The sequence below is a fragment of the Macrotis lagotis genome, chromosome 2 (assembly GCF_037893015.1).
Source record: "Macrotis lagotis isolate mMagLag1 chromosome 2, bilby.v1.9.chrom.fasta, whole genome shotgun sequence".
Taxonomy (NCBI): Eukaryota; Metazoa; Chordata; class Mammalia; order Peramelemorphia; family Peramelidae; genus Macrotis; species Macrotis lagotis.
In genome coordinates, this window is record NC_133659.1 from 2,516,838 (window position 1) to 2,543,828 (window position 26,991).

A 26,991-nucleotide genomic window follows, 5' to 3' on the forward strand; every position below is an offset into this window, starting at 1 on the left:
CTGAAAAAAAAAAGAATTTAAATCCCATGTGGTTTGGTATAAATATAGACAGTATTAATATAAGTGCATTATCTATATATCAGCCATAATAATTTTAGCAAAATATAGATTCCTTATTTCTGTCTTTTAAAAACTCTACTGGAGGGCAGCTAGGTGGCACAGTGGATAAAGCACTGGTCCTGGAATCAGGAGTACCTGGGTTCAAATCTGGTCTCAGACACTTAATAATTTCCTAGCTGTGTGGCCTTGGGCAAGCCACTTAACCCCATTGCCTTGAAAAAACCTAAAAAAAAAAAAGAAAAGAACTCTACTGGGTAAACCATGGAAACAAGATAAAGACTAACAGAGTGCCATCTGTGGGGCGGGGGGGAGGGAAGCAAGAATGGGGGGGGGGGAACTGTAAAACTCAAAATTAATAAAATCTTTCTTTAAAAAAGATCTCTATTGGAGTAATCCACATTCAGTCAACAAAGCTTTGCAATATGACCTGACCAGAGTTCTCTAAAGTAGGGTACACAATAGAATACCAGGGATGGTGAAGAGACATAATTCAAATGTCTATTGTGTTTCTATTTCTAGCTTTAAAAAGATAATGTATTATTATACTATTCTTGTTGTTCAGTCATTACAGTCTTAACTGGGGGTTTTCTTGGCAAAGATACTGGAGTGGTTTGCCATTTCCATTTCCAGTTCATTGTACAGATGAGGAAACTGAGATAAACAGGGTGAAGTGACTTGCCCAGGGTCACACAGCTAGCAAGTGTCTGAGGCCAGACTTGAATTCAAGAAGATGAGTGTTCCTGACTCTATCCACTTCACTACCTATCTGCAACTACTGTACTAAAGAAAAATCAAAATTCAGTTTCAGAGGAAAGGAGAAAAATCTCTATAAAATTACGTAGAACAAAGTGAACAGAACTAGAAGAACAATTTATAAGACAATATTATTAAAAAGAACTTTGAAAGTCTTGAGATCTCTGATTTATGCAATAACAAATCACAAGTCCAAAAAACTAAGAAATTTAAATTAAATCTATTTTGTAACTGATTTTATATTGTGCTCCTTTCATGTTATAATTGATTCCTTATCTGTTTAAATTTCCTTTCTATGCCCTTGAGATGAGACCAGGAATGTGGCTTTCCCTCTGACTCAGTTTAAAGTAATAATTAATTATCTGTGATAGAGATAAGCTAGAAGACTTCCCAATAACATCAGGAGTGAAGCAAGGCTACCCATTAATCACCATTATTCAATATTTTACTAGAAATTAAAGAAATTAAAGGAATTAGAATAGGTAATAAGGAAACAAAATTATCACTCTTTGCAGATGATACCAATTTTAAAAACTGGATGAAATAATTCACTTTAGTAAAGTTGTAGGCTATAAAATGAATCCTTATACATAAATCATCGGCATTTCTATGGATTACCAACAAAGTCCAACAGCAAAAGATAGAAAGAGAAATTTCACTTAAAATAATTGTAGACAGCATAAAATATTTGGGGCTGTACAAAACCAGTAACTATAAGAACAAACTAACAAACACTTTTCAAAGTCAGATATAAATAATTGGAAAAATATTGTTCATAGGTGTGCAGATCCAATATAATAAAGACAAGTCTATCTAAATTCATTTACTTATTTAGGGCTATTCTAAACAAACCACAAAAATAAGCTACTTTATAGAACTAGAAAAAAATAATAGAATTCATATGGAAGAACAAAAGGTCAAGAATATCAAGGGAATAAATGAAAAAAATTTGAAAAAAGCTAGCCAAGCCATACCAGATCTCAAACTATTATTACAAAGCAATAATCATCAAAACAATCTGGTCTGACTAAAAAATAGAGTAGTAGATCAGTGTAAATGATCATAGTAATCGAGTTATTCATAAACCCAAAGATGCACTTTTGGGACATGGACTAATTATTTATCAAAAACTACTAAGAAAACCAGAAAATAAATTGAAACTAAGTATAGACCAACATCTCACACATCACACACATATACTAAGAAAAAGCCAAAATGCACCTCATTTAGATATAAAGGGCGATGTGATGAGCAAATTAGGAGAGATTGAAATGATTTACCTGATAAATCTATAGAAAATGAAATAATTTGTGGCCAAATGAGAAAGAATGCATTATGAGGTATAAAATGGATAAGACTGATTCTATTAAAATAAAAATTCTTTGTACAAAAATTAGAAAGTAGAAAACCAGGAGAAATTATTTATAATAAATGTTTCTGATAAAGACCCCATTTCTCAAATCTTTAGAAAACTGAGTCCAATTATTAAAATTTAAGTTATTCCCTAATTGATAAATGTTCAAAAATAAGAAAAGTTTTAAGATGAAAGCTATTTATAGTCATACAAAAATTCTCTAAATTACTACTGATTAGAGAAATGTTAAATTTGAGCTACCTTCTCACACCTTTAAGATAGGCTAATATGACATAAAAGAAAAATGATGGAGGCAGCTAGATGGTGCAGTGGATAGAGCATTGGTCCTGGAATCAGGAGGACCTGAGTTCAAATGAGACCTTGGATATTTAATAATTGCCTAGCTGTGTGACTTGGGCAGATCACAAAACCCCATTGCCTTAAAAAAAATAAAAAAAAACAGAAAAAGAAAGAAAAATGATAGGAGTTGGAGGGGATATGAAAAAATTGGAATACTAATGCATTACTCTTTACCCAAATGGTTCTTAGAGCCAAATTATAAAATAAAGTTTTAACAATACTCAGCCCTCCCTCCTTTCCCTTTACTGTAATAAGTGTTTCATGCTTCTTCATGTGATTTAATTTAACCTATTCTGCCTTCCCCCTCTCCACTTCTCCCAGTTGTTTCACCTTTTAATAATTGCTTCTATCGTGACAGCAAAGTAATCTTATATCCACACCCTCTGGCTAAGTATACTCCTTCCAACTGCCCTAATAAACAAAGAGCTCTTAAGAGTTACAACTATCGAAGGTGGCTTAGCACTACCTGATCTAAAATTATATTATAAAGCATCAGTCATCAAAACTGTTTGGTATTGGCTAAGAAATAGAGTGGTGGACCAGTGGAATAGACTAGGTGTAAAAGCAGGAGAGGATTATAGTAATCTGCTGTTTGATAAACCCAAAGAGTCAGGCCACTGGGATAAAAACTCCCTCTTTGATAAAAAGTGCTGGGATAATTGGAAGTTAGTATGGAAGAAACTTAGATTAGACCAACACCTCACACCCTTTACCAAGATAAGATCCAAATGCTTACAGGACAATACTATAAGCAAATTAGAAGATCAAGGACTAGTCTACCTGTCAGATCTATGGAAAGGGGAACAGTTTATGACTAAGGAAGAGTTGGAGAACATCACTAAAAACCAATTAGATGATTTCAATTACATTAAATTAAAAGGCTTTTGCACAGATAAAACCAATGTAATCAAGATCAAAAGAAAAGTAGTAAATTGTGAAACAATCTTTACAATTAATGATTCTGACAAAGGACTCATTTCTAAAATATACAGAGAACTGAGTCATATTTTTAAAACAAAAAGCCATTCCCCAATTGACAAATGGTCAAAGGATATGCAAAGGCAATTTACAGATGAGGAGATCAAAGCAATCCATAGCCATATGAAAAAATGCTCTAAATCATTAATTATTAGAGAAATGCAAATTAAAGCTTCTCTGAGGTACCACCTCACACCTCTCAGATTGGCCAGTATGACAAGGAAGGATAATGATCATTGTTGGAAGGGATGTGGGAAATCTGGGACACTATCACACTGTTGGTGGAGCTGTGAACTCATCCAACCCTTCTGGAGAGCTATTTGGAACTATGCCCAAAGGGCAACAAAAATGTGCATACCCTTTGACCCAGCAATACCACTACTGGGTCTATACCCTGAAGAGATGAGGAAAAAGGGTAAAAACATTACTTGTACAAAAATATTTATAGCAGCCCTGTTTGTGGTGGCAAAGAATTGGAAATCCAGTAAATGTCCTTCAATTGGGGAATGGATTAGCAAACTGTGGTATATGTATGTCATGGAACACTATTGTTCTATTAGAAACCAGGAGGGATGGGATTTCAGGGAAACCTGGAGGGATTTGCATGAACTGATGCTGAGTGAGATGAGCAGAACCAGACGAACACTGTACACCCTAACAGCAACATGGGAGTGATGTTCAACCTTGAAGGACTTGCTCATTCCATCAGGGCAACAATTGGGAACAATTTTGGGCTGTCTGCAAAGGAGAGTGCCACCTGTATCCAGATAAGGAGCTGTGGAGTTTGAACAAAGTACAAGGACTATTCTTATATCTTATTGTCTGATCTAGTTACCTCTGAGAATTCTGTTCTCTTTAAGGATTTCTCTCTCATCACACCCAATTTGGATCAAGGTACAGCATGGAAACAAAGTAAAGGCTGACGGAGTGCTATCTGTGGGGTGGGGGTGGGGGGAGGGAAGCAAGATTGGGAGAAAATTGTAAAACTCAAATAATATCTTTAATAAAGAGTCTATCTATGTAAAAAAAAAGAATTACAACTATCATCTTCTCATGTAGGGAAGTTAACAGTTTAACCATATTGATTACTATGTTAGTGTTTTTTTTTCTTTTCAGTTTAACTTTCATACTTTTCTTGAGTTTCTTATTTGAAGATCAAATTTTTGATCAGCTTTGGACTTCTTATTAGGAAAATTTAAAAGTATTCTATTTCATTGAATATCCATTATTTCCCCTGGAAGAGTGTGCTCAGTTTCTGGTTAGCAGAGACTCTTTATTGTAATCTAAGTTCCTTTGTCTTCTAGAATATCATATTCCTCTGACCCTTTAATGTATAAACTGCTAAATCCTGTGTGATCCTAATTGCAGTTCCTTGATATCTGAATTGTTTCTATCAGGTTGTTTGCAATATTTTCTCCTTGACCTGAGAGGTAACTGGTAGATTTTTCTTTGACTATTTTACTCTCAGGTTCTACGATACCAGGTCAGTTTTCCTTGATAATTTCTTGAAAGAAGTTGTTTAGTCTCTTTTTTTTTTTGATCATGGCTTTCAGGCAGTCCAATAATTCTTAAATTATCTCTCTTGGATCTATTCCAGGTCAGTTGTTTTTCCAATGAGGTATTTTACATTTTCTTCTATTTTTTAATTTTTTTAAATTTTGTTTGACAGATGCTTGATGTCTCATAGTTTACTTGACCAATTCTAAGTAATTATTTTCTTCTGTTAGCTTTTATACCTCCTTTACTATTTAAGCCAATTCTACCTTTTAAGAAGAAAATTTTTCTTCAATTTTTGTGTTCTTTGTCAAACTGTTGACACTTTTTTCATAGTTCTCTTGCATAACTCTTATTCCTTTTCCTAAATTTTTTCTACCTCCCTTACTTGATTTTTAAATCCTTTTTGAACATTTCCAAGAGGACCTTTAGGGTTTTAGACCAATTCATATTTCCCTTTGAGGATTTGTAGGGAGGTTTTTGACATAGTTGTCCCCTTCTAAGTTTGTGTCTGTCAACAGAGAAGCTTTCTATGGTTAGGGTTCTTTTCTGCTTTTTGTTCATTTTTTAAAGTTGAGTTCTGGTTCTAGGGCACAGGAGGCAGTGTCCCAAGCTCCCTGTGCTGGGGTCAGGGGTCTGGTCACCAGCTTTCTGTACCAGGACCTCTGGGACTAACAGCTTGCTCTCTGCACTGGGGTCACCCAAGCTTAATAGCACCTGTTGTGCCCTAAGTACCAGGGCTGACACTCTGCCTGCTATACCATTGGCCTGCTGATCCAGGACCAAGAGCCCTCCTGGACTGTGTTTCACTACCCTTTTACCTAAGTGAGCAGACCTTTTCTGAAGAACTTTTCAGTTATCTTGGACTGGAAAATTGCTTCGTTCTGTCTTTTTGTGTTTCTGTCATTGAATTAACATTATATCCAAGGGAAGCTAGGAAAGCTCAGGCAACTTCTTGGCTTCTTCTCAACCATCTTCTTCTGTTCCCATACCCACCCTCCAACACACACACACACACACACACACACACACACACACCCTTATAAGTTACTGAATAAAGTCAAAGAAATCACACAATCAAGAAAACTGGGTCAACTGCTCCTGCCATTTCTTCATAGTAATATCATTTTCTAAAAGTTAAATGGTATTAATCAGCTAGATTAAATTGAAATGCTAATAACTAGCAGTTAATATTGGGAAGAATACACAAGAATGGAGGCTTGAACCCAAGAACATTAGAGAAAATTACCCCAAGTCTTCAGAGCACTTTAGAATTTCAAGAGCTTGAGGTTTTCTTAGGATCCTAAAAGAGTATTTGATCTAAGCCAGAACAGAAAATGAGGAATAAGAAAAAATGAACTTATCACAGGAGGCCAAAAAAAGCTTAAGGAAAGCTTAATTTGGATCCCAGCATACTTTGTCATATAACTCTCTAGGACAATTTGCTGTGTAATTTTTTAAAAAACATAACTGTGTTGGTTTTCTATCCATCTACTAGACTATGAACTCTGAGCACTTCAGCCTAATTCTGCCAGGGTCCTCCTCCCACCTCCACCACTATTCCCATCTCGAGGGAGATATCTGTAAAGCACTCAACTCAGCCTCTAGCCTAAATGCTTATTCCTTTTTCTACTTCACCAAGTGAAGACCCCATTTTCTAGCTCCCCTTCATATGTGCCTTTCCTCCATCAGAAAGTATGTTCTTTGAGGGTGTGCTCCATCTTACTTCCTTGTATCTGTATTCTGAGCATTAAGTAGGATGTATGTGGCAAAGTAAGTGCATAAATGCTTTCTATATTGGTCTCAAGGACTGAGCTGCCTACCCTAGCTGCCCAGGACAGTCTTCAGTATAAATTAAGTGTTTAATCAAGGCTAGAAACAGAAGAATAAGACTAACTCCTTTTCAAACATCTTAGAGATGACTAGGAGCTAGAATTACATTTGGATTACATAGCAGACAATTCTGGAAACTGGACTTAAAACTGAAGTTCTCTAAAAACTCAAACTCTCTAAATCAGAATTTCCTAAGGCAGTCTGTCTGATCATGTGGCTAAAAGAGGAGGAGGAAGCCATGTGGAAAGCCTCCACTCCAAAATTAGCTGGTCATCAGGAAGGAATAGGAATAGATTTTTAGCTCAAGATCACAAATTTGACCTACAGGCAAGTGACCAAGGCAAGAGCCCTGAGCTAGACCAGCAGTATATGAACTTCCATGGCTGATCACTCCATAGTCAACATTAAAGGGTCTCAGTCCTTAGAACTTAGAGCCAAGTTAGCAGCATAGGGATGCCCAAATCCTATCACAGACTGAACCTTGGCCCAGGTCAGTAGCTTATAAAGAGAGACTCAGTATGGATTCAGCACCTGAGCCTCCAGTGTGGGTTTGCTCAGAGAAGATCATGGACTCAGCCACCTTCCCAGGAAATCATAAACCATTAATCCAAAAAGACCATGTAAGGAGAAGGTGTTCACATTTTAATGGGGAAAATGGTGATATAAATATCTCCTAAGAAATGTGGGCTTAGCCAGGGTCATAATGGGAATCAAATAAAATAGAGGGACTAGAACTGATTTTCTTAAATTTTGATGAAGGTAGAAACCTTGGCAAAATGAAGGGAAGCACTCCAAGTCACCAAAGATCTAATTCCAAACCATCCTCCATAGCCATCATTGAAGAGAGAAATCATTGTAGAGATGGGGCCCACCTCTCTCATCACCACAAGCACCAAATGCCATCTTCCACCAACAAGCAGAGGAGTATAAGAGCAGCACACTCCATCAGAGCACTAGCCTTCACAAAGGAAGCAACTTTGTACAGAGAAGGGACCAGTCATCCTCATCCAATGCCACCTACTGGGTAAGCCAGACAGGGAGAGGAAGGGAGGGAGGAAGGAAGTGGAAGCAGAAGGGAAGGGGAGGGAGAAAGAGAGAGAAAAAAAGAGGAGGGAGAAAGAAAAGGGAGAGAGAGAGAGAGAGAGAGAGAGAGAGAGAGAGAGAGAGAGAGAGAGAGAGAAGAGAGAAGACAACAGGCAACTCAAATCATCAGCACTACCACATGCCCTCAGACCCGAGTGAAGACTCAAAAGTCTTTGGAATTGCATTACTTTGTTTATAGACCACAAGCCCTATGGAGATACAGCCTGGCAACTACTGCAAAAACCCAGGCAACAGGAAAGCAGACTTCTTGAATGTGGATTTTTCCCCTCATTCTTTCCCTGAAATCTCTCTGTGGTAATAGGAGAAAAAGAATACAAGTGAACAATTTACCCCAAACTCTGTGTCTTCTTTTTCCCCATATACAAAAAGAAAAGTGTACTCACACCTGGATATTGGCTAAAATTGGGAATTCTTACTCTCCCTGCTTTTGCATCTTCTACAAAAAGAATGGCCTGTCAGACTAAAGACAGAAAATTTTTGGTATTATGGATATGCCAATTCAAAAAGCAATAATGTCATGACAGTATTGGAAATCATAGATACTTTGAGTTATCACTATTCTAAGTTTTTTAAAAAGTAATATAATACATTTTAAAATAATGGTATGCCCACAAGTTAAAAAATATTAAAATCATAAATCATGAAGTGCAATCATTTAAAAGATCCTAAGTGGAAATGCACAAAAATAAGGTGTAAAACTTTATTCAATTTTCTATTAATTGAAATTTCTGTAACTTTACAAAAAGGCCAACTTCTAAGGAATTTGCACTAACAGGGGTTGTGCTGATTAGATTTGCAAACAGCAGAAAACTGGCTGACTCATTTCTTAGAGATTCTGAGTTTTTCAGTGCCCTATATTCTTGGTGAGTGTCCTTCTGGATGAATACAAAATGTGGGATATACCTACAGGGAGAACAATCTACTTCTCTGCCTACCCCGTGATAGGTTTCATTATCTAGTGCTATTCTTTGGTACATATGTGGGACGTGCAGAATCCATAATCTACAGAGGAAGAAAAACACACCGAATCAGCCTTCTGGGCATCTAGATAGGAAAATACTGATATGCTAAATCATCTTCCTTTTTTTAAGGTTTAGAAGACAACTAAAACTTCTAAAATATTTTTAAAACATTCTCCAGTTCTTTAATTAAAATATTTCTATTTTAGTCAATTTGTGCTGCTCAGGTCATTAAAGGACTTCAGCAGATTCAAGATCTCTCAGACTTACAAAATGTAGGAATTAGAGGACCAGGCAGCTCTACTGTTCAGCCCCCATGCAAAAGGAAGTCCCACTGACACCGAGTTTCAGCTTAAAGAGCTCCAAGGTGGCTGCCCTCAGTGGCATTTGAGACAGAACCCATCCTCAGGAAGCTGTTTGGGGATTGGTGACCCCAAGCCCAAATGGAGCTCTTCATCGCCTCTTCCCATCTCTCCTGGTTCTACCTTCTGGGGCTAAACAGAGCAAACCCATATCCTCCTTCTGCACATGGTGGCTCCATTTCTGACTCTCTGAGTCTTTTCTAGACTAAACATGACCAAATTCTTTAATAATCCTCATGCGTTATGAACTCAAGGCCCTTTCACCTTCATTTCTGCCCAATTCCTGCATTCCCTAGTTTATCAAGGCCATTTGTAAACAGAGATGAACAAAAATAAAAGACAGTATTCCCAATGAGATGTGATGAGGGTAGCATCTGATGCTTCTCCTTCATGAAGCCCATGATTTCATGGGCTTTTTTGGCTGTTCCATCCCACTTCTGACTCACACCAAGTTTGCGAGTCACCCAAGTCTCCAGATTTTTTACAGAAAAACTGCTGTCTAGCTAGGACTCTCCAACTTATACTTGGGAAGCTTATTTTTTATACCCAATGGCAAGACTTTTCTCCTTAGTGACCTTTGTCTTACAAGATTCAACCCAAGATTCTTTTGATTTCTGATTCTCTTATCCAGTGTGCCAGCTCTCTCTCCCACCTTTGAGTCATGTCTGATAATAACTTGAAGCCAAGCATGACTCCCTGGGGTGCTCCACTAGAGACCCCCTGTCAGACACACAGACAGTGAGTCACTAACAAATCTGGACCCTTGGAAGAAAAAGTAACTTCAAGAATACTTTCAAAAAGAAATACTTTCTCATGTGTATATATATCTATATATATCTATATATATTATAGATATATAGATATATACAGAAATAGGCATATAAACATAAACATAAAATTTTAGATTGATGTCCACAATGAATCCTAAAATGCATTTTAAATAAGAAAGATAAATCATTTTTGGAAGCTTACGTGGATTCTACTCTATACTTTCTTCACTAATTACTGAAAAACAGTCATCTATGCATGTCATATACATACATGTATATGGAGAGAGAGAGAATTTATTTATTTAATAGACTATCTACTTGACCAAGATGCTAGAATTCTCAATTATACCAGATGCTTTAACTTTAAAAACACAATTTCCTTTTTTTTTCTTTCACAGGACAAGGAGATAACAATGATTTTTAAGACCAGGTGATTTTAATAAAACATGTTGGTTCCTCTCCACTTTTACTTTAAGGTATTAAGAACACTTTTTTGTAAGAGATCATATGTTACCATACCGTGTCTTGCTTTGGAATCTGAATAAGAACTGAAAGCAGCTGCTCTGTATCCAGAAATCTTGAAATAACTAGAACAAGAAAGAAAGAAGACCAGGGAAGGCTTTTAAGCTTCCACTAAGACATAAACAGTAAACCATTTTGTCCTTTTGCCCCCACCAGCCTTCACATATGTAGACACTAAGCCAGTGATAGCTGACCTGAACTGACACAGAAGACCCATAAGGACAGAGATAAAACAGGGAAATTTTTACCAGATATTTTTGGAGATCCTGCAATTTTATAAGGGCAAAAAGTAAAAGAATGTGGGGCATGGAAGACCCAGCTGAGGGACAGAACTAACTTGTCCGAGGTGGATTTTGCCTAGCTTATGATTTTTCTCTATTTTTTTTTCCTCAGGAGCCCTGGAACACTGGTTAAGAAGTCAGATGACAGAGACTCCAAGAAGAAAAATTCAATGGTTGGTAAGAATAAGGAGTCTGAGGGTAAGGATGCTACTAAAAACTTGAATATGTGAAAAGCATTGGGCAGTATGAGACATGATAATGGAGAGATGTGTTTTCAAAAATCCAAGAGGGCATACCAAATGACCTCATTTTAAAAGTGGGAGGAAGGCAAAAGAGACATTTCACTAAGAGCAAGACAGTCTGAAAGTTTTCATTTCTATAACTAGAATAATATGCAACCTTACCTGACTGAAGACCAAAGAAGAGCTCTTCCTCCTGAAGAAGTTCCTCCACACAGTTGAGTCTCATGTTGATAGTTTCAACATCCGTCAGAGGCTCTAGAATATTCGAGCGAAGTCTTCGACTCCCTCCAGGAGTTTTGGTATGATTGAGAACACCAAAGAGAGTGTGATTGCTCCTTTGAAGACGTAACAAAAGACCATACTCAGAAAGCAAAGAGAGTCCATAAAAATTCATTTAAATTTCTGAGGAAACTATATAATACTGACAATGTATTCATTTGTAATACTGGGGAGCACTCAGCACAGTGCCTATATATAGAAAACATGACATGAATGTGGATTATTATTGTTATTCTTGATTACTTAGTAATAATTTTCCGTGTTTTTAAATACATTAGTTCCAGTTCATACATTATTTGTAGAAACAATGATAATGTTTCGTGATCAAGTCCAGTATAAATGCAGACACATTTTTTATCCAACCTAAGAAGCAAGGAATCAAATCTAATTAAGTTTGTTCCAAAATACAAAATGTCTGAGCCATTAAATACAGATCATTTCAATAGAATAATTACTGGAATTATGTAAAACTTTGCAGGCTGCTAGAAATCCTCACTATTAGCAGAGATTAGACAATCCAGTTTTGGCCTGATTATTCTAATAATCTCTAAAAACAAATGTGAATCAATGCTCAACAACTGATCTCTCATAAGTACTTCTGATCCTTGGTAAGTGGTCCATGGCCACCTCTTCCCTATGCACAGGGGTCACTCAGTTCTAGGGGCCGTGAACATGGGGCAAACTTCAGAAAGCTGGTGACCACTTCAACAATTCAGCCTAAAATCATCAGACCCTACTGCTTGCACTTAAGCCACGGCCCGACACATCACTTGTTCCTTCTGATCAACTCTACTCTAAGCACCCCATTCTGCAGATTACATACAAGTCCATTGTTCATAGATGTATCTGTTCACAAAGGTGTTGTGTACACATGATTAACTATTCTGTTTCCTCCTACTGCCTAAGCCTTTAATCCATCTTTGTGAGTGATATTGGCAAAAAAAAAACCCCAAAAATTATCCTCTTAAATCATAAGATCTGGGGACTGTGGTCTGACCTAACATTGCACATCCTGCTGCAACATTCCTGGTCCTAACTTGCTTCAACAAGTGAACAAACAGACCACTGTGATGGACTAAGACCACTCCCTCACCCAACACTAAACTCCTGAAGAACCAGACTTTGTTTATAAAAGAAACGAGTTCCTGAAGAAACCAGAGCATTATGGTCAATATGAATGCTCCTACTCCCAGAGATAGGGCCCTTGCCTTTAACAGAGAGTAGAACGCTCTTTAAGAATGTAGGCCATATGGGGCAGCTAGGTGGTGCAGTGGATAGAGCACCAGCCCTGGAGTCAGGAATACCTGATTTCAAATCCGGCCTCAGACACTTGATAATTACCTAGCTGTGTGGCCTTGGGCAAGTCACTTAACCCCACTACCTTGCCAAAAAAAAACTTAAAAAAAAAAAGAATATAGTCCATGGGGAAGTCCAGCCTGGTTATCCAGATAGGTCACAGAAAGGAAGACATGGAGGTAGCTCAAAAGCAAGCAGAACACTGCCAACTGAAAGTTACCTCATGAGGACTGAGTCCCACAAAGAAATGAAGGAACCAGTTTAGATAACTTAGATCTCTTAATTTATATAAGACCACAAAAAGTGATCATTCTCGTCTACAGAGCTCACATGGGGAACTTCATAGCAGGAAAGACATAGTCAAAGAAATAATTTTACTATTTTGATGGTTCTGTTCTAAATTCCTATTGGGATAAGAAGCCTCCGTTAAGAAGTCATCCAAATTCCCTATTACTTCCTTTAGCATTTAATCCATAGTATCAAAATTTTCACTCTTAATGACTCTGTAAACACAAGGGTTTATCACACATTCTGGGTTAGACTTGGGTTCAAATCCTGCCTCAGACAGGGACTAAATGTAATCATACACAAGTCACTTTAGCCTCAGTGTCCTCATCTGTCCAAATGGGCTAATAAGAACTGTCACATTAATGTCATATGATTGAAGATCAAATGAGATTCCATATGTAAAGCTCTTATTCATAGTCATTAATTATAACTGAAAATTTAAGCCCTAACTTTTCCAAATGGATCAATTATTTAATGGGTGATTTTGTCACTCTGTTCCTCCCATGCCAATTGCACACTTTGAGTTGGATTTGTCCAAACTACTCTGTTCCTTTTCTGGTCTCCCCCAAACCTGGAGGTAGTTCATTCTTTATTCATCTCATTTAAACTCTCACTAATCTTTTATGCAAACAGAGCCCAAAACTTCTACATTTGCCTTCTTCACAGAACGTTATCCTGATACATGACAAAAAGCTGGTTCTTTACTAGTTGGCCTAGGGTTGCTCTTCCTGGATTTGAATCCTAGCCTCTTCTTCTCCATCACCCCAAGTTTCTGAGAGAAATTGGACTAATAACTCATGAGGATACAGTGAGGTAATGGTTATTCAGAAATAATAAAGCCTTAAAGAACCATATCAGTGTTAGGGAGGAAAATGATGACCAAGACATTGTGCTCTGTGGTCCTTTGGAGGGAGACCCAGGCAACTACTCCCCAGTGGTGGTAGATGAATGATTTAGGACTTAAGAGGGATGACTGAGGTGCTCTGTCAGCTTCAGGAAAATAAAGTATGATCCTCATTGTCCATAAGTCCTTTAGAGTCCTGAATGTCCTGCTCTTTTGAGGACTATTATGACTTCAGGCTATCAATCCACATACAGTTGGATTTGAAATCTGAGTTGTTTTGGAAGGAATCCTTAATTTAACTGTGCCTTTTTTGGGAGGAGCAAGGTAGAAGGAGAGGAGGGATTTAATCTTTGTAGGAGAATTTCTGGTGTGGAAATTCCTTCCAAGGAGGTTGAACAGCAACTCCTTTGTAATCTGATGTCTAAGGTCAAATGATTTGTCTACAGACACACTACACAAGGATATGTCAGAGGCAGGACTTCAATTGTTTCCTTCTGACTCCAAGATCATCTTTCTATCCACTCTGCTCAACTGTTAGAAGGCTTAATGAGCATTAAATGGTGATAAAATAATGTCCTTAAGACTTTTGAGAATAGCAATATTCTTAGACAAATATAATGTTAAAATGTATGTTATGGGCTTTTAAAAAATGGAACAATGTTACCTGCAATCATGATTATTAATTAACAATTCCAGGTTTTGAGCTGATGAAGAATCTATCATGACTGTCTTCTCACTGCCTTGGAAACAAACCTTCAATGACTTTGGTGCATAAACTGAATTTTGAATAAATTCCATATATTTCAGCAGAGCAGCAACAGCTGCTAGACAGTAGTACCTGTAAGATAACACACGAGATGTTTCTATGAGTCTTAATAATAAAAATGAAAAATGTTAAAAGAGAATTTTCTTTTTCAAATTCCTGTTGCCTAACTGGGACTTCCCTGAAGCAAGGCAATCTAGAGAAGCAATTCTGCTTGACTCACTGCTGACTGACTACTGATCTGTCCCATGATCTGCATGTCTACCACATTAGTAAGTGTTACAATTTTCTCTTAGCTCCTTAAGTCTTCCCCATATCCTATCAGCCATCCCTCCAAGCAGATGGCATTGCCTCAAACTTCACTGACAAAATAGATGCCACTTTGTGAGCTTTTCTCCTAGACTCTTCATCTCAAAATTCTCTCCTTTACTCAGATGAAGATGGGCCCTTCTTGTCACCAAAGTGAGCCCTTCAGTTTACACCCTGGACAGCCTTCCCTCACAGGTTTGACCCTACACTCAACCCTTCTCTCCAATTTCCCATCATGATCATATGCTGCCCAATGCTGCCCACAAGTGCATTGATAAAATTAAACTGATTCGGCATCATGTTTTTATTGATCCTATTTATAATTATTTTTGTCCTGTAACTTGCCTAAGTCATGTTTATCTCTGAATGTAGGGGAAATACAGCTGGTCTGTAATGGGTTAAGTTCAGAAATCTCCTGCTGATCACTGTCCTTTTCTTGCTTCAAGGAATTCTGCTGTCCTTGGGAGATAGGGTTATCATCAGGAAGTTAAGTCTAGTATCTTTACACCACTATATCCTTCAAGAATGTCTGGTTGCCTAAGATCTTTTAACCTTACAGGTGAATTAGTCTCGTGATGGAAGGAGAGGACTGTTGTAGTCTCCAACTAATCACATTATTCCCTTTGTCTTGGCTACATAACCAGTCATGTTGTCTTCAACTTCATGATGTCACCTACCTTGTTCTGTTCTTTGTTCTAAACTTATAAATTAAAGCTTCATCTTATACATCTGATACAAATTGAGGCAAGCATTCATGGGGGGGGGGCTCACTCAGAAGTGATAAGGACACTGTGAAGGTCTCTCTCAAGAACTTTGGAAATGATTATGTAACATGGGAGACATTGGCCCAGGACCACCCAGCATGGTGTGCCCTCATCGGAGAGGGTGCTGCACTCTCTGAGTGAGGTAGACATGCGATATGAAGTTTAGAGGAAACACCCCAGAAGTTCACCTGGACTATCCTGTGCCCAACCTGAGTAGAGCATTCTGAGCTTGTATTCAGCTGATCAGAGTTGGACACACTGTCATTTGAGTGAGGTCATTTTGGTCTTCTTCAATAATGAAGTACAAGAGCCAATAGGTACAGTGCCCTATCTTATCTTGCTCAGCAAGAGTGTGCCTCTGTCTATCTCTGTGAACATTTTACTGGCAACCAACTCCAATTCTTCATCATCCTTTTAAAAACAAGACTTAGCTGATCACATACTATCCCCTCAAGCTCTTCTCCTTTACAGTCAAAATTAGAAAGTTTTGTCTATAATCCTCTTCCTCTCATTCTCAGTTTCTCTTCATTCAATTAATTCCTTGTTCTGGTAGTGCCCCCTCTGGTTTTCCTCTCATCTGTCATATCTTCTCAAAGGCCTTTTCAAGCTCATCACCCATGTCCAGCCACTTAAGTGGACATCCCTACAGTGCTCTATACCAGACCCTTTTCTCTTCTCTCCCAGTGATCTTAGATTCATTCTCTCTCTCTCTCTCTCTCTCTCTCTCTCTCTCTCTCTCTCTCTCTCTCTCTCTGAGTCACAGTCTTTGTCACCAGCTGCCTATTAAACATTTCCTATGGGATATCCTCTAGGTATCTAAAAATTCAACTTGACCAAAACAGAATCCATTGTTGTTTCCCAAATTAGAAAAGAATCAAAGATTGACCTTGCTGCAATGAGGGTCCAGTTGAAATTAGGTTACCAAAAAAAGATGCTATTGAACCCAGCTGATATGTTGAGTGACTTCCTCTAGGAATATCTGATTCTGTAGTATATGAGGAGGCAGAGCAGAGGAGGCAGATGATCAGCATCCTGGAGAAATAGAGTTAGGGGAGGCTAAGGTGTTGTAAAGAGTAAGGTTAAGAGAAGCAAGGTCCAAAGAGACATGGACTGACAGCAGATTCTGGTTGGACAGAGAAAGATCTGAGTTCTTTATCTCAACAAGGGAACATGTATGGATTCCAACAAGATCAAGGTTGTGACCATTCCAATGGGTGGCTGTGGTGGAAGAAAGAGAGAAGTCAAGAAGGAGAGGCTTGGGAGCTGGAGGTGAGGACATTGAAGTGAACAGCAATAATCATTTTTAAAGTGCAAACTCCAGATTGTTTCTAAGTGATACTTACTTGGACTGCACCTCCATTAAGACCGTGTTGAATTCTGTAGTGCATAGTTGCTCAATGTATTCGAGTCCCTTTGCTTCACTGAAGTATTTCCTTTGAATGGTGGTGAAAGTCACATTCTGAAAAAAAGTTCTATTTTCAAAGAGATTCTTTTTTTTTAATCTTTGGCAAGGCAATGGGGTTAAGTAACTTGCCCAAGGTCACAAAATTACATAATTAAGTGTCTGAGGCCAGATTTAGACTTAGGTACTCCTAAAAGGAACTTGGCGGTGGAGCCAAGATGGCAACAAGAGAGGGTCATTTTTTAGGTGCTCTCATTCAAAACTTATAAGCTAAGGACTCTAACTACATTTTCAAGAGACAGAACCCACAGAGGGATCCCAGTGAGGCAGTTCTACAGCCCAAGGTAACCTGGAAAAGAGTGGAAAGGCTCGGCTCCACAGGGTCGGAGGGGTAGCCTGCTAGAGCAAAGGAACTTCAGCCTCCGGGAGGGTGGGAGCCCTGGCTCACAGCAGCGGGGGAGTTTCCTGACCTAAGCCCTGGGGAGCACCAGGCACAACTTGGGGGATGGGGGGGACCTCTTCCAGAGCAAGCATGTGAAGCCCAGCCCTCAGGGCACACAGCCAGCAGCATGGCCAAGGCAGCCCAGATCCAGGAACCGGAAGCAGGTGGAGCCGGTAAGCAGGAGCCCCCAGGGCTGAGACTAGGGAGGGAGCAGAGAGAGACTGCTGAGCTCTGTCCTCTGTCCCTGGAATAGACTCAAGTACTCCTGACTCCAGGGCCGGTGCTCTCTCCACTGGCCACCCCCTTCAAAAGAGATTCTTAAGCACTACTAATCCCTCCAACATAGATACTTAATTATCAACCAAACTTTTAATCTCTTGTGTCCAACACATAAATCTTGAAGTTAACCCCTCAATCTCCATTAGAAATATTGGGAAAGAACCTTCTCTACTTCCCAACAAATTACAAGGAAAAAGGAGCCAGAGAATAAGATTTTTCTCTCTCAATATTCTTGTTCATAGAGACCTGGAGTTTAAGATCAGTTGATTCTCTTTTCCCACTCTTATGCTGCTCCCAGTCCTCCAGGTCTCACCTGGACAGGATCCTCAAAGAACCGAGGCCACCTGGTTGACGGAAAGAGGCTAGGACATATTAACCAAAATAGAATAAACCCATTCACACTAGCAGACTATCCCAAGAGCCACTGCCAGGTCTCCCTGCCAAAGCTCCTCTGGCTCCAGGGATCTGCCAAAAGCCAAGTCTGACCATGTCAAGCCAACATTCAGTGAACTCCAGAGGCTCCCTATTACCTCCTGGTTTAAATATAAAATCCAAAACCTCCCTACTTTGCTACCTTTGCAGAAATATTACTGCCTGCAACACACTGTGATCCAGGGACACTGGTCTCCTTACTGTTCCTCACATAAGACTTTCCCACTCATATTGCCAGGCATTTTCACAGTCTGGCCCCCACTCCAGTGATGTGAGGTGGGGTTCATAACTGGGGAAAGTTGAACTGTATCAGAGTCAGGATTTGCCTTGGATAAGCCTTGTAGTAACAGTACAGGCACACCCCCTTCAGTGAGGCAGATGGACTGCCTGCCTCTCCTCTGTTTCCTTGACTGCACATCCTGCCTCAAACTAGAACTCTTTCCTTTTTTGTCCCTGCTTGCTGACTTTCCTGGCTTTCTTCACATTTCCACCAAATCCCTTCTTCTGGAAGAAGTCTTTCTCAGTCTGCCTTCCCATAAGATTACCTCCATTTTGTCCTGAATACATTGTTTGTCTACAGCTATTTGCTTGTTTGACTCCCCATTCGGCTGGGACTGTCTTGAAACCAGGGACTGGATTTATTAACTCTTTATATCCCAAACACTTAAAAATTCTTGGAGACAAATTGACAAATAGGGTCACAGAGATACAGGACTGAGAAAAAGAGGTCCACCAGTCAAATAGCAAGAGCAAAAGATAGTCAATGGACAACCTGACTGGACTAAGGATATTCAGCCACTTGAGTTCTCAACTTTCCATCAGTCAAGTCTAAATTTGCCTCTTTGCAACTTTGTCTTATTGTTCCTAATTCCACCCTCAAAGTTAAATATCCCAAATTGAATCTCTGTTCTATAATATCAGCCTTCAAATACCTGAAGACAGCTATCAGACCAAATGAATGCCATGTTTCCTTCGAGCTGCTTCATTCTGCCTTCCTCATAGAGTGCAACCCCCTCACTGATAAGGGCATGCCATGATGGGCAGTCCCGGGCCAGTGTCTCCCAAACTGTACATACAGACAGTTCTAAAGTTCTTCAATGAGACCTTCAGGGTGTCTCAGTGTTGCTTCTTCTGATCCCTTGTGAATGCTTGCCCTGTGTGAGTTCTCCATAAAATAGTTTGGTTTTTTTTGGCAAAGTGTATGCTTGGCATTCCAACAATGTGTCAAGCCCATCATAGTTGCCTTCTCTGTAGCAATCAGCAGTTTAGCTGGAGAAAGGAGCTCAGTGTCTGGTCTGTTCTCCTGCCAGGTGATCTTCAGAATCTTCCTAAGACAATTTAAATGGAGGTGATTCAGTTTCCTGACAAGGGACTGGTAGACCATCCACGTTTCACAGGCATACAGTAATGAGGTCAACACAATGGCTCTGTAGACCTTCAGTTTGGTAGTCAGTCTAATAACTTTTCTCTCTCAGATGTTCTTTCAGAGTCTCTCAAATACTGAGCTAGCTCTGGTAATGTCAATGTGTACCTCCTTGGAAAGGACACTGTCAAGGTCAGTGTGCACAAAGTCAACTGACTCATTCTCTTTTCCAAAATCATCCTGATCCAGCATAGCAAGACTAGAGATGGCTCTAGATGCAGTGGATGACCTTGCTGTCTTCATTGTCTAAACAAGTTCTAAGTGCTCCACAGCACCTTCTTCTGCTGGCTTCATGGCTGTTGTTCTCCTTTACTCATTACACCAGTGGAAAACTTCGCATGCTTGGGGTAGACACCCCCAGTACTCAAGGATGAGTTTGAGACTCCCTCAGTTACCCTCAACCTGGTTTAGCCTGCCTGCTAAAATGGTTTACTGGGGTGTGACCACTGTGCATGCTATTTTTGAAGCCATGGGTGAGTTAGGTTGGACATCAAATGTGGAAAGCAACTCTGAAGGGGGCCTGGCAGCCCTCACACCAAGGTACTAGTCTTCTTTGGACACACCCTACAGATGAAGATTCTTAAGACCACCACAAAGGACTTTGAAAGACTCACTGAAGAGAAGACACACATCTTTTGGTCTGTACTTGTAATTTCATCAGTGTGGGGATTCTCAGGGAGGAAATTTCCGCTACCCATGTAAATATCCCACTGTCCTACAAGTGATACTTTTAGCAGGTTCCCTGGGCTACTGAGAGATGAAACAGTGTTAGGATCCAAGACAAGGTAGGTCTGAAGCAAAACCTGAATCACTGTCTCCCTGACCCTGCGACAGGGTCCCCATCCCTACTCTGCCATGACATCCCTAATATACTTTTCTCAGTTCAAATGTGCTTTGAACTTTCACATAAAACTGATGAAATCATATCAATCCAGTCCAATTTAAATCACCACAGAATCTCAACCACAGAAGGAACTTTAGAGACCATCTAATCTAGAAATCTCTGAATAACAACACACCCAAAGGGAAGTGGTCCAGACTTTTCTTAGAGTCCTTCAATAACCAGTCATTCAACACCCCTCTCGCCCTGCCCTCCACTAACACACATAGACTCCCAGGCAGAATAATGATTGTGCTACTTAAGTATAAAAGTCCATCCTTTAAACCTCCTATTGTAATTATTTCTTAACATCCTTCTGAGTCCTCAGCAGAGCAGGCTTATGAAAAGAATTGGGATCCTGGCCACCACCCCTACTTCAGCCCCCCACCCCTCACCAGATTGCTATCAGTGGTTATACTCTTTAAAGAGAAAGATAAAGCTTTATAGCTTTTACTTTATCCCTATTAAATGCGGGAAAAAAAATTAAATTACCTTGAAATTTTCTGTAATTAAGGTGAAGAGCTTAGTTGAATTCCCCACAACACAGGCAGTGTTAGACATTATTATTTCCATCGGTGCTAAAATTTTTAACTTAGTAATTACCTGGAAAAATTTACAGAAGCAGATTCTTAAAATACAGGTTTAAGGTATATTCTGAATTATCAAAACATTCATTTTCTTCAAGAAATTCATTTGAATAAAAACCCAAACAACAATTACTTGCATTTCCAATCATTATTATAACTTCCCACATATATTTTAAAATAAATCTCATACATAGTTTACATGAACTTAAACTGACATTTCATGAATCAATTTAGGGTACATTCTATTTGAAAAAGTTTGAAACAGATTGAGATTCAAGTCATACATGCAGAATATGTTCCAACTTCTCAAATGTGCCACCTTATTTTTTACATTAGTTTTTGGTTTTGTTTATTATGAGAAAATTCTCCTATACTCTTCTTTATCCCTATTTCTTCCACTTCCAGCAATATAACTAGGATCGCACATGTCACCATATTTCATGCTGTTAAGATGTGCTGGGACAAGTCAAATATGGACAACAGAAAGTTTCTAATCCATTAAGATCATTTCTAAGTTTGGGTGATGACTGGTGGTACAGGGATGCTGCAGCTACTTCTGCCTAATACTTTTTGTACATACAGAGATTTAACTCATTATTAAAGTTATTATTTTTAGAATTTAATAAGTAGCAGAGTGTACTGTTAGTCAGAAATTCTGATAAAAATATGGTTCCCCTACTAGCTTTGTAATCATGAGTCACTCAAAATATATGAACCACAATTTCCTTCTCTGTAAAATGAGGGAAATGATATTTAAGCTACTAATCTAACCAGATTGTTGAAAGTTCATGGTAAATCTTAAATGCTGATCATTACTGCATTAAAGTTTATACTAAGCGGTTTAGGGAGTATTCATTGCACCTATTTGGATATTTCAGTGGTGCCCTGGTATTATCCATAGGCAGACAACTCTGACCCAAAGATGTAGCTCACTTAGGCCAGGTGACCTGAATTCATTAATGGCACTGGTGCTCCCTCATTACTTCTCTCTTTATCTTGACTAACAACTTCCCATTAGGTATTTTCTATTTGATCTCCTTAAGTCAAAAGGGCATTCTCCAGACACAAATAAGGATTAGGCAGCTCTGAATTTTATCTGCCAGTGTTCCCTGGCTCCTTGCACTCCTTTTCTATCTCTGACCATCATCTTCTCTCCTTTTGTCCCATTTAGTTTCCCATTCTGAGTTTTAAAGTTTTAGATGCTATTCTCCCAGCACTTGGCCATGCTTCTGAACTTGCTGAATTCTCTGGAAACTACTCTGACATCTCTTTTCTATACATGGCTTTTTAATCTACATTGGTTCACAAGATCTCTTTTTAACCATATTGTTTTTTGTTTGCTTTTCCCCCCCAGGTAACTCATCTTTGTCATCCTCTTTGTAATTCTTACTTTATTCTTCAGACCATCACTGCTGAGAGCTTCCTCCAATTCTCCCAGTTGAGGCCTCTGACTTAAATCTCCCAACAAGTCTGAACACTACTCCTGCCTTCCTTCTTCTTCATTTGTCCCAAACACTAAATGGGAGCAGGGGGCTGCTAGGTGGTTCAGTCTGGTTTTAGAATCAGGACAGAAGATCGAATCCAGCCTCAGACATTTACTAGCTGTGTGAGCTTGGGCAAGTCAATTAACCCTGACTGCCTCACCCAGGACCATCTCCGGTTGTTCTGACTCATATCTGAGCACTAGACTCAGATGGCTGTGGAGAAGAAAGTGAGGCTGGTGACTTAGCAACTACACTCAACTCCAATTCATGTACTTGTCATGGTTCTTCAAGGACGAAGGATAAACAGCAAGTGGGAGAAGTCCCACTCTTCTTCTGTGCAGAGGCCAAACTCCCTCTGTCACCCTCACCTTCCTCAGGGCCCCAGAAGTCATGACATATGAAGAAAACTGGACATTAGAGTTCAAGAAATCATAAAAGATCTATCAGAAACAGAGAACAAAATGAAAATAAAAAGAATCCACCATCTCAAGAGTTTCCAAGTCAAAGAAAAAAACAACTAAGAGCAGGACATGGGAAAAAATTAAAGTAGCAAGGAACCACAGTTAGAACCAAATGAAATTTGGCAGCTACTTGTTTAAAAACAGAGAAAATCTTGGAACAGGTTCAAGACTGACAGACTAAGAATAATTTAACATCCCAAACTGAGTCCAGCTCCCCAGATGAAGTATTTCCTGGAGTACATCATAATTAACTTGCAGGGGGGAAAACGAGATCTTTGAGAAAATAAAAGTTTTTCAAAAATTATTGATGAAAACCAAAAACAGAGAGCTGAGTAGGAACTTTGAAATGTAAAATCAAGAGTTCAGAAACAGAGAAAAGTAAATACATCTGAGCTATTAGGGCTAAATAATAATGGAAGTAGTTACAATCTAACAGCAAGAAAAAAAGAAAGACATTTCCCTCCTGATTCTTAATTTCTTCTTTGGTCAGGTAAAGAATTAGGGCAGGTTAAGTTTTTGTTGGTTTAAATAGAAGAAAAGAAAAGGGGTGGAGTAGGGATGGGGAGAATATGCCAGAAAAATAAATGAAAACCAAAAAGGGGGGGTGGAATTTATTACTTTGTATAAATAGGGTGTATGAAAAAAAGAATAAACAACTGTGGAGGAAAGGGAACAGATTTCTTCTGATATCACTCTTACACAAATCAGATAAAGGAAAACTAAACACACAGGCAGAGTTCAGTATAGAAATATACTCAACATGCATGCAAACAGTTAGGAACAAGGAAAGGGGAAAGTAAATAGAATATAGTTGAAGAAGAAAGAGGCACAAGGATCATCTTAATCATGAAAAGGAAAAAAAGATAGCAGAATGAGTTAAAAGGCAAAAAAGTATGTCATTTGCCCAAAACACATTAATAATTTAAGGATTAAAATGCAATTCAAAAGAAAGACTAGAGACAAGATGCATCAAAATTCAATTGAAGGAACAAAAAGCCAAGAATATGAAGATATTAAATGAAAAAAATAATTGGAAAAGAGGAACCATCAGATCTCAAACTATATTACGTGGTTATAGTGTTGGGACAATTTAGTACTGAGTAAGAAATAGAGAGGTTGATATGTGGATGTGATTAAGTTCACAATTTTTGTTTGTCCTTGATTCTCAAAGAGGACCATGACATCATGGAGGTGCTGTCATGACTTGAAAGTAAATTGAATTTAAGCGAGGGAGGGCTCCTCTGAGACATGGGGTACACAATACAAAAAAGCAAATGAGTCCAAGGTCCCAAGTACAGTAGAGTCCCCATGATCAGGGAGCTCTCCTAGTAAACACGGGGGAAAAAAATCCCTCAGTCCTCAGGTCTGACCTTACTTAGCCATCTCAGTAATGAAAAGAAAATTCTCAACCACAAAGTCTTTAGCTCCATCAAATGGTATTAGAAATGATTAAAAGTCTATCAAGGAAGATGACATACAAGATCTTGAGTTCCCATCCTCTTTGCACTTCACACTAAGGACCTGTGTGGGTTTTTTCCTCCCCTGGTACAAATGTGGGCTTCCCCAGAGCAGGGACCCTACTGGCTTCTTGTCTGCATTCTCAATGTTCCACACAGTGTTTGCCCAGAAGTAGTAAGGGCTAAATAAATACTTTTTCCTTCATCTTCAATGTTCATCCTAAAGGACATTTTCTATGTTGCATCTGTTTCCTTCTTGTCTTTCATCCCCAAACCCTGAACACAGTAGACATTCTAGACTATATATCAAATTCAACTTAATAAAGGGATGCAGGGAAAGGACAGAAGGACCATGAAGCAATCAAGTTGATGACTTGAGAATAAAGCATTGGTGCATCCTTTGGAAGCAGTCTTATTATCACATTGCTCCTCCCCATTTTCATTAAGCTGAGAAATAAAAATAAATAAATGAATACTCAAAGTGTAAAAGCCATATAAAAGAGAACTACCCTGTGACCAAGAAATCTGCACTCTTGCCACTGTTCAGGCCTTCATTGTGTTTTCTACAAAAAAAGAAGGGCCCAGAGATAGAGCCAAGATGGCAGAGTAAAGGTAGAGACTGGCTGAACTCTCACCCAAACTATTCCAAATAATAACTAATCAACTTCTAGAGTGGCAAAACCCACAAAAAGACTGAGTGAAATAATTTTCCAGGCCAAGATAACTTGGAAGATCAACTGGAAATGATCTGCTGCCAGAGGAGCACAGAGCAATATGAACCCAGATAAAAACTGGAGATTGAGGGGTCCATCAGTTGGGGAATGCTGAATAGATTGTGGTATGTGATTAAGATGAAATGCTATTCTGTTGTAAGACATGATGAACAGGATGCTCTCGGTGAAAAACTTACATGAACAGATGCAATGGGAAATGTACCAGATACAAAGCAATAGATGATCAGCTGCGAAGGACCCGCCTTCTCTCAGCAATGCTGGGACCCAAGACAACCCTGAAGACTTATGATAAAGAATGTTATTTGTAGAGGACTGGAGTGGAGTGTGAATCCAAAATCTAGACCATGCCTTAGCCAGCACTTGTTTTTGTGGGAACATGCTCAAAGATTGCTCCATTACAGTTCTCCATGAACCCTGAAGATTTATGCAGTGCTAGATAAGGGCCCTGAGAATAGAGGGAGTATCCAACTTGGGAAGAAAATATGCCTGAAAAAATTATCCAGTTATGCAGGTGCAGAGACCAGGACTGAATTAGACAAAACAAACCCTCTACCCAGGACATGGGAAAAGAGTGCACAGAGGCCTGTGACCAGATCAAAGGGTACAATTCTCAAAAGCTTGCATTTCTGCTTACATACCATTTGTGGTTTTTATCTTTAAATATTCTGACTCTTTGGACAATAAACGACTCTGCTAGCTGTCCTGCTAGCAACCCTACTGTATATATGAGTCTCATTTTTCTCCTAAGCTGAATGAATTCCCCTGGCAGTCGGGGGGGGGGGGGGGCTCTAATAGTTATCCATCCAAAAACAGAGAGGAGTCTTCCACAAGATTCTCTCTTGCTTTGGAGTCCTGTGGTTCTGGAAAACCAGCTCCTCTAACATAGAATATGATTTCAGAACAAGAGCTAACCTCTTTAGTGCTTGAGAGTTTCCAAAGTGCTTTCTATGTGTGCTCTTATTTGACCCTCAAAAAAACCTTATGTTCTTATTATTTCCACTTTACAGATGAGGAAAGTGAGGTTCCATCAAGTCAAATGACTAGTTCAGAGTCAGAGTTCTAATTTGGATCTTCCTGACTCTAAGCCCAATATTTGATTTACTCTGCTTCGCTGTTCTCTGGTTATTAAAAAAGAGTAGGAAATTATAATTTATAAGATTAAATCTCAGACTCTAAAATTTCAAAAACTGTTTGGTAATTTTCAAATACAAACCCAGTATCTTTTTTTCAGCTTGTATTTTTTACTAAGTGAAAGGCAACAAACAAGGTACAGAGGGTACAATCTTACCAGCCTTGAGGTCAAGAAGACCTGCCTTGGACATCAATAACCCAGGTCATTCTCTAGGGCAGGTTGATCAACCCATGGTCCATGAACTTGCTTTTTTTAAAGAATTATGATATTTTAATAGAATAGAATTTCTTTTGGCTCCCTATCATTTTCTGAATCAAATAAAACATCCTTTTTGATTTTCTAAGCCCTTCATAATTCATCCCTTCCTATTGTTCCAGGCTTCTTGCCTCAGACATGTATTGTTCTATCCAGTGCCTTGCTTCTCGGCTGCTCCACAAACAATGATCTCCCAACTCTGGGAATTCTCTCTCATCAACCCCCATTCCTGGAATGCTTTCCTTCCCCTGCTCCCTAACTTCCTTTAGATCCCACCTCCTTCTCCAATCCCTTCCCTCTTCATTGCTTCCTATTTACCCTGTATGGAGCTTGCTTCCCATAGATTTGCTTGCATATTGTCTCCATTAGACTGGGAGTTCCTTGAGGGCAGTGACTACTTTTTGCCTC

At 39.0% G+C, this 26,991-nt stretch overlaps 1 protein-coding gene and 1 long non-coding RNA gene across 6 annotated transcripts in view; one reads left to right on the plus strand and one right to left on the minus strand.

Moving 5' to 3' along the window:
- The window catches only part of LOC141512311 (uncharacterized), a 42,785-nt gene extending 31,220 nt beyond the window's left edge, over positions 1-11,565 (plus strand). For 2 of the 3 annotated variants that reach the window (XR_012475445.1, XR_012475447.1), the window contains 2 exons: positions 7,592-7,856; positions 10,943-11,565. This is a non-coding gene — a long non-coding RNA (uncharacterized LOC141512311). The remainder of the gene's footprint in view (positions 1-7,591; positions 7,857-10,942) is intronic. The other variant, XR_012475446.1, reaches the window with a different exon arrangement.
- The window catches only part of MSH4 (mutS homolog 4), a 74,244-nt gene that overhangs the window by 39,172 nt on the left and 8,081 nt on the right, over positions 1-26,991 (minus strand). For all 3 annotated transcript variants that reach the window (XM_074221147.1, XM_074221148.1, XM_074221146.1), the window contains exons 3-7: positions 20,966-21,076; positions 16,959-17,074; positions 14,444-14,617; positions 11,235-11,407; positions 10,547-10,614 (exon numbers count right to left, since the gene is read on the minus strand). In XM_074221147.1, the coding sequence (XP_074077248.1) occupies positions 10,547-10,614; positions 11,235-11,407; positions 14,444-14,617; positions 16,959-17,074; positions 20,966-21,076 (642 nt within the window). The remainder of the gene's footprint in view (positions 1-10,546; positions 10,615-11,234; positions 11,408-14,443; positions 14,618-16,958; positions 17,075-20,965; positions 21,077-26,991) is intronic.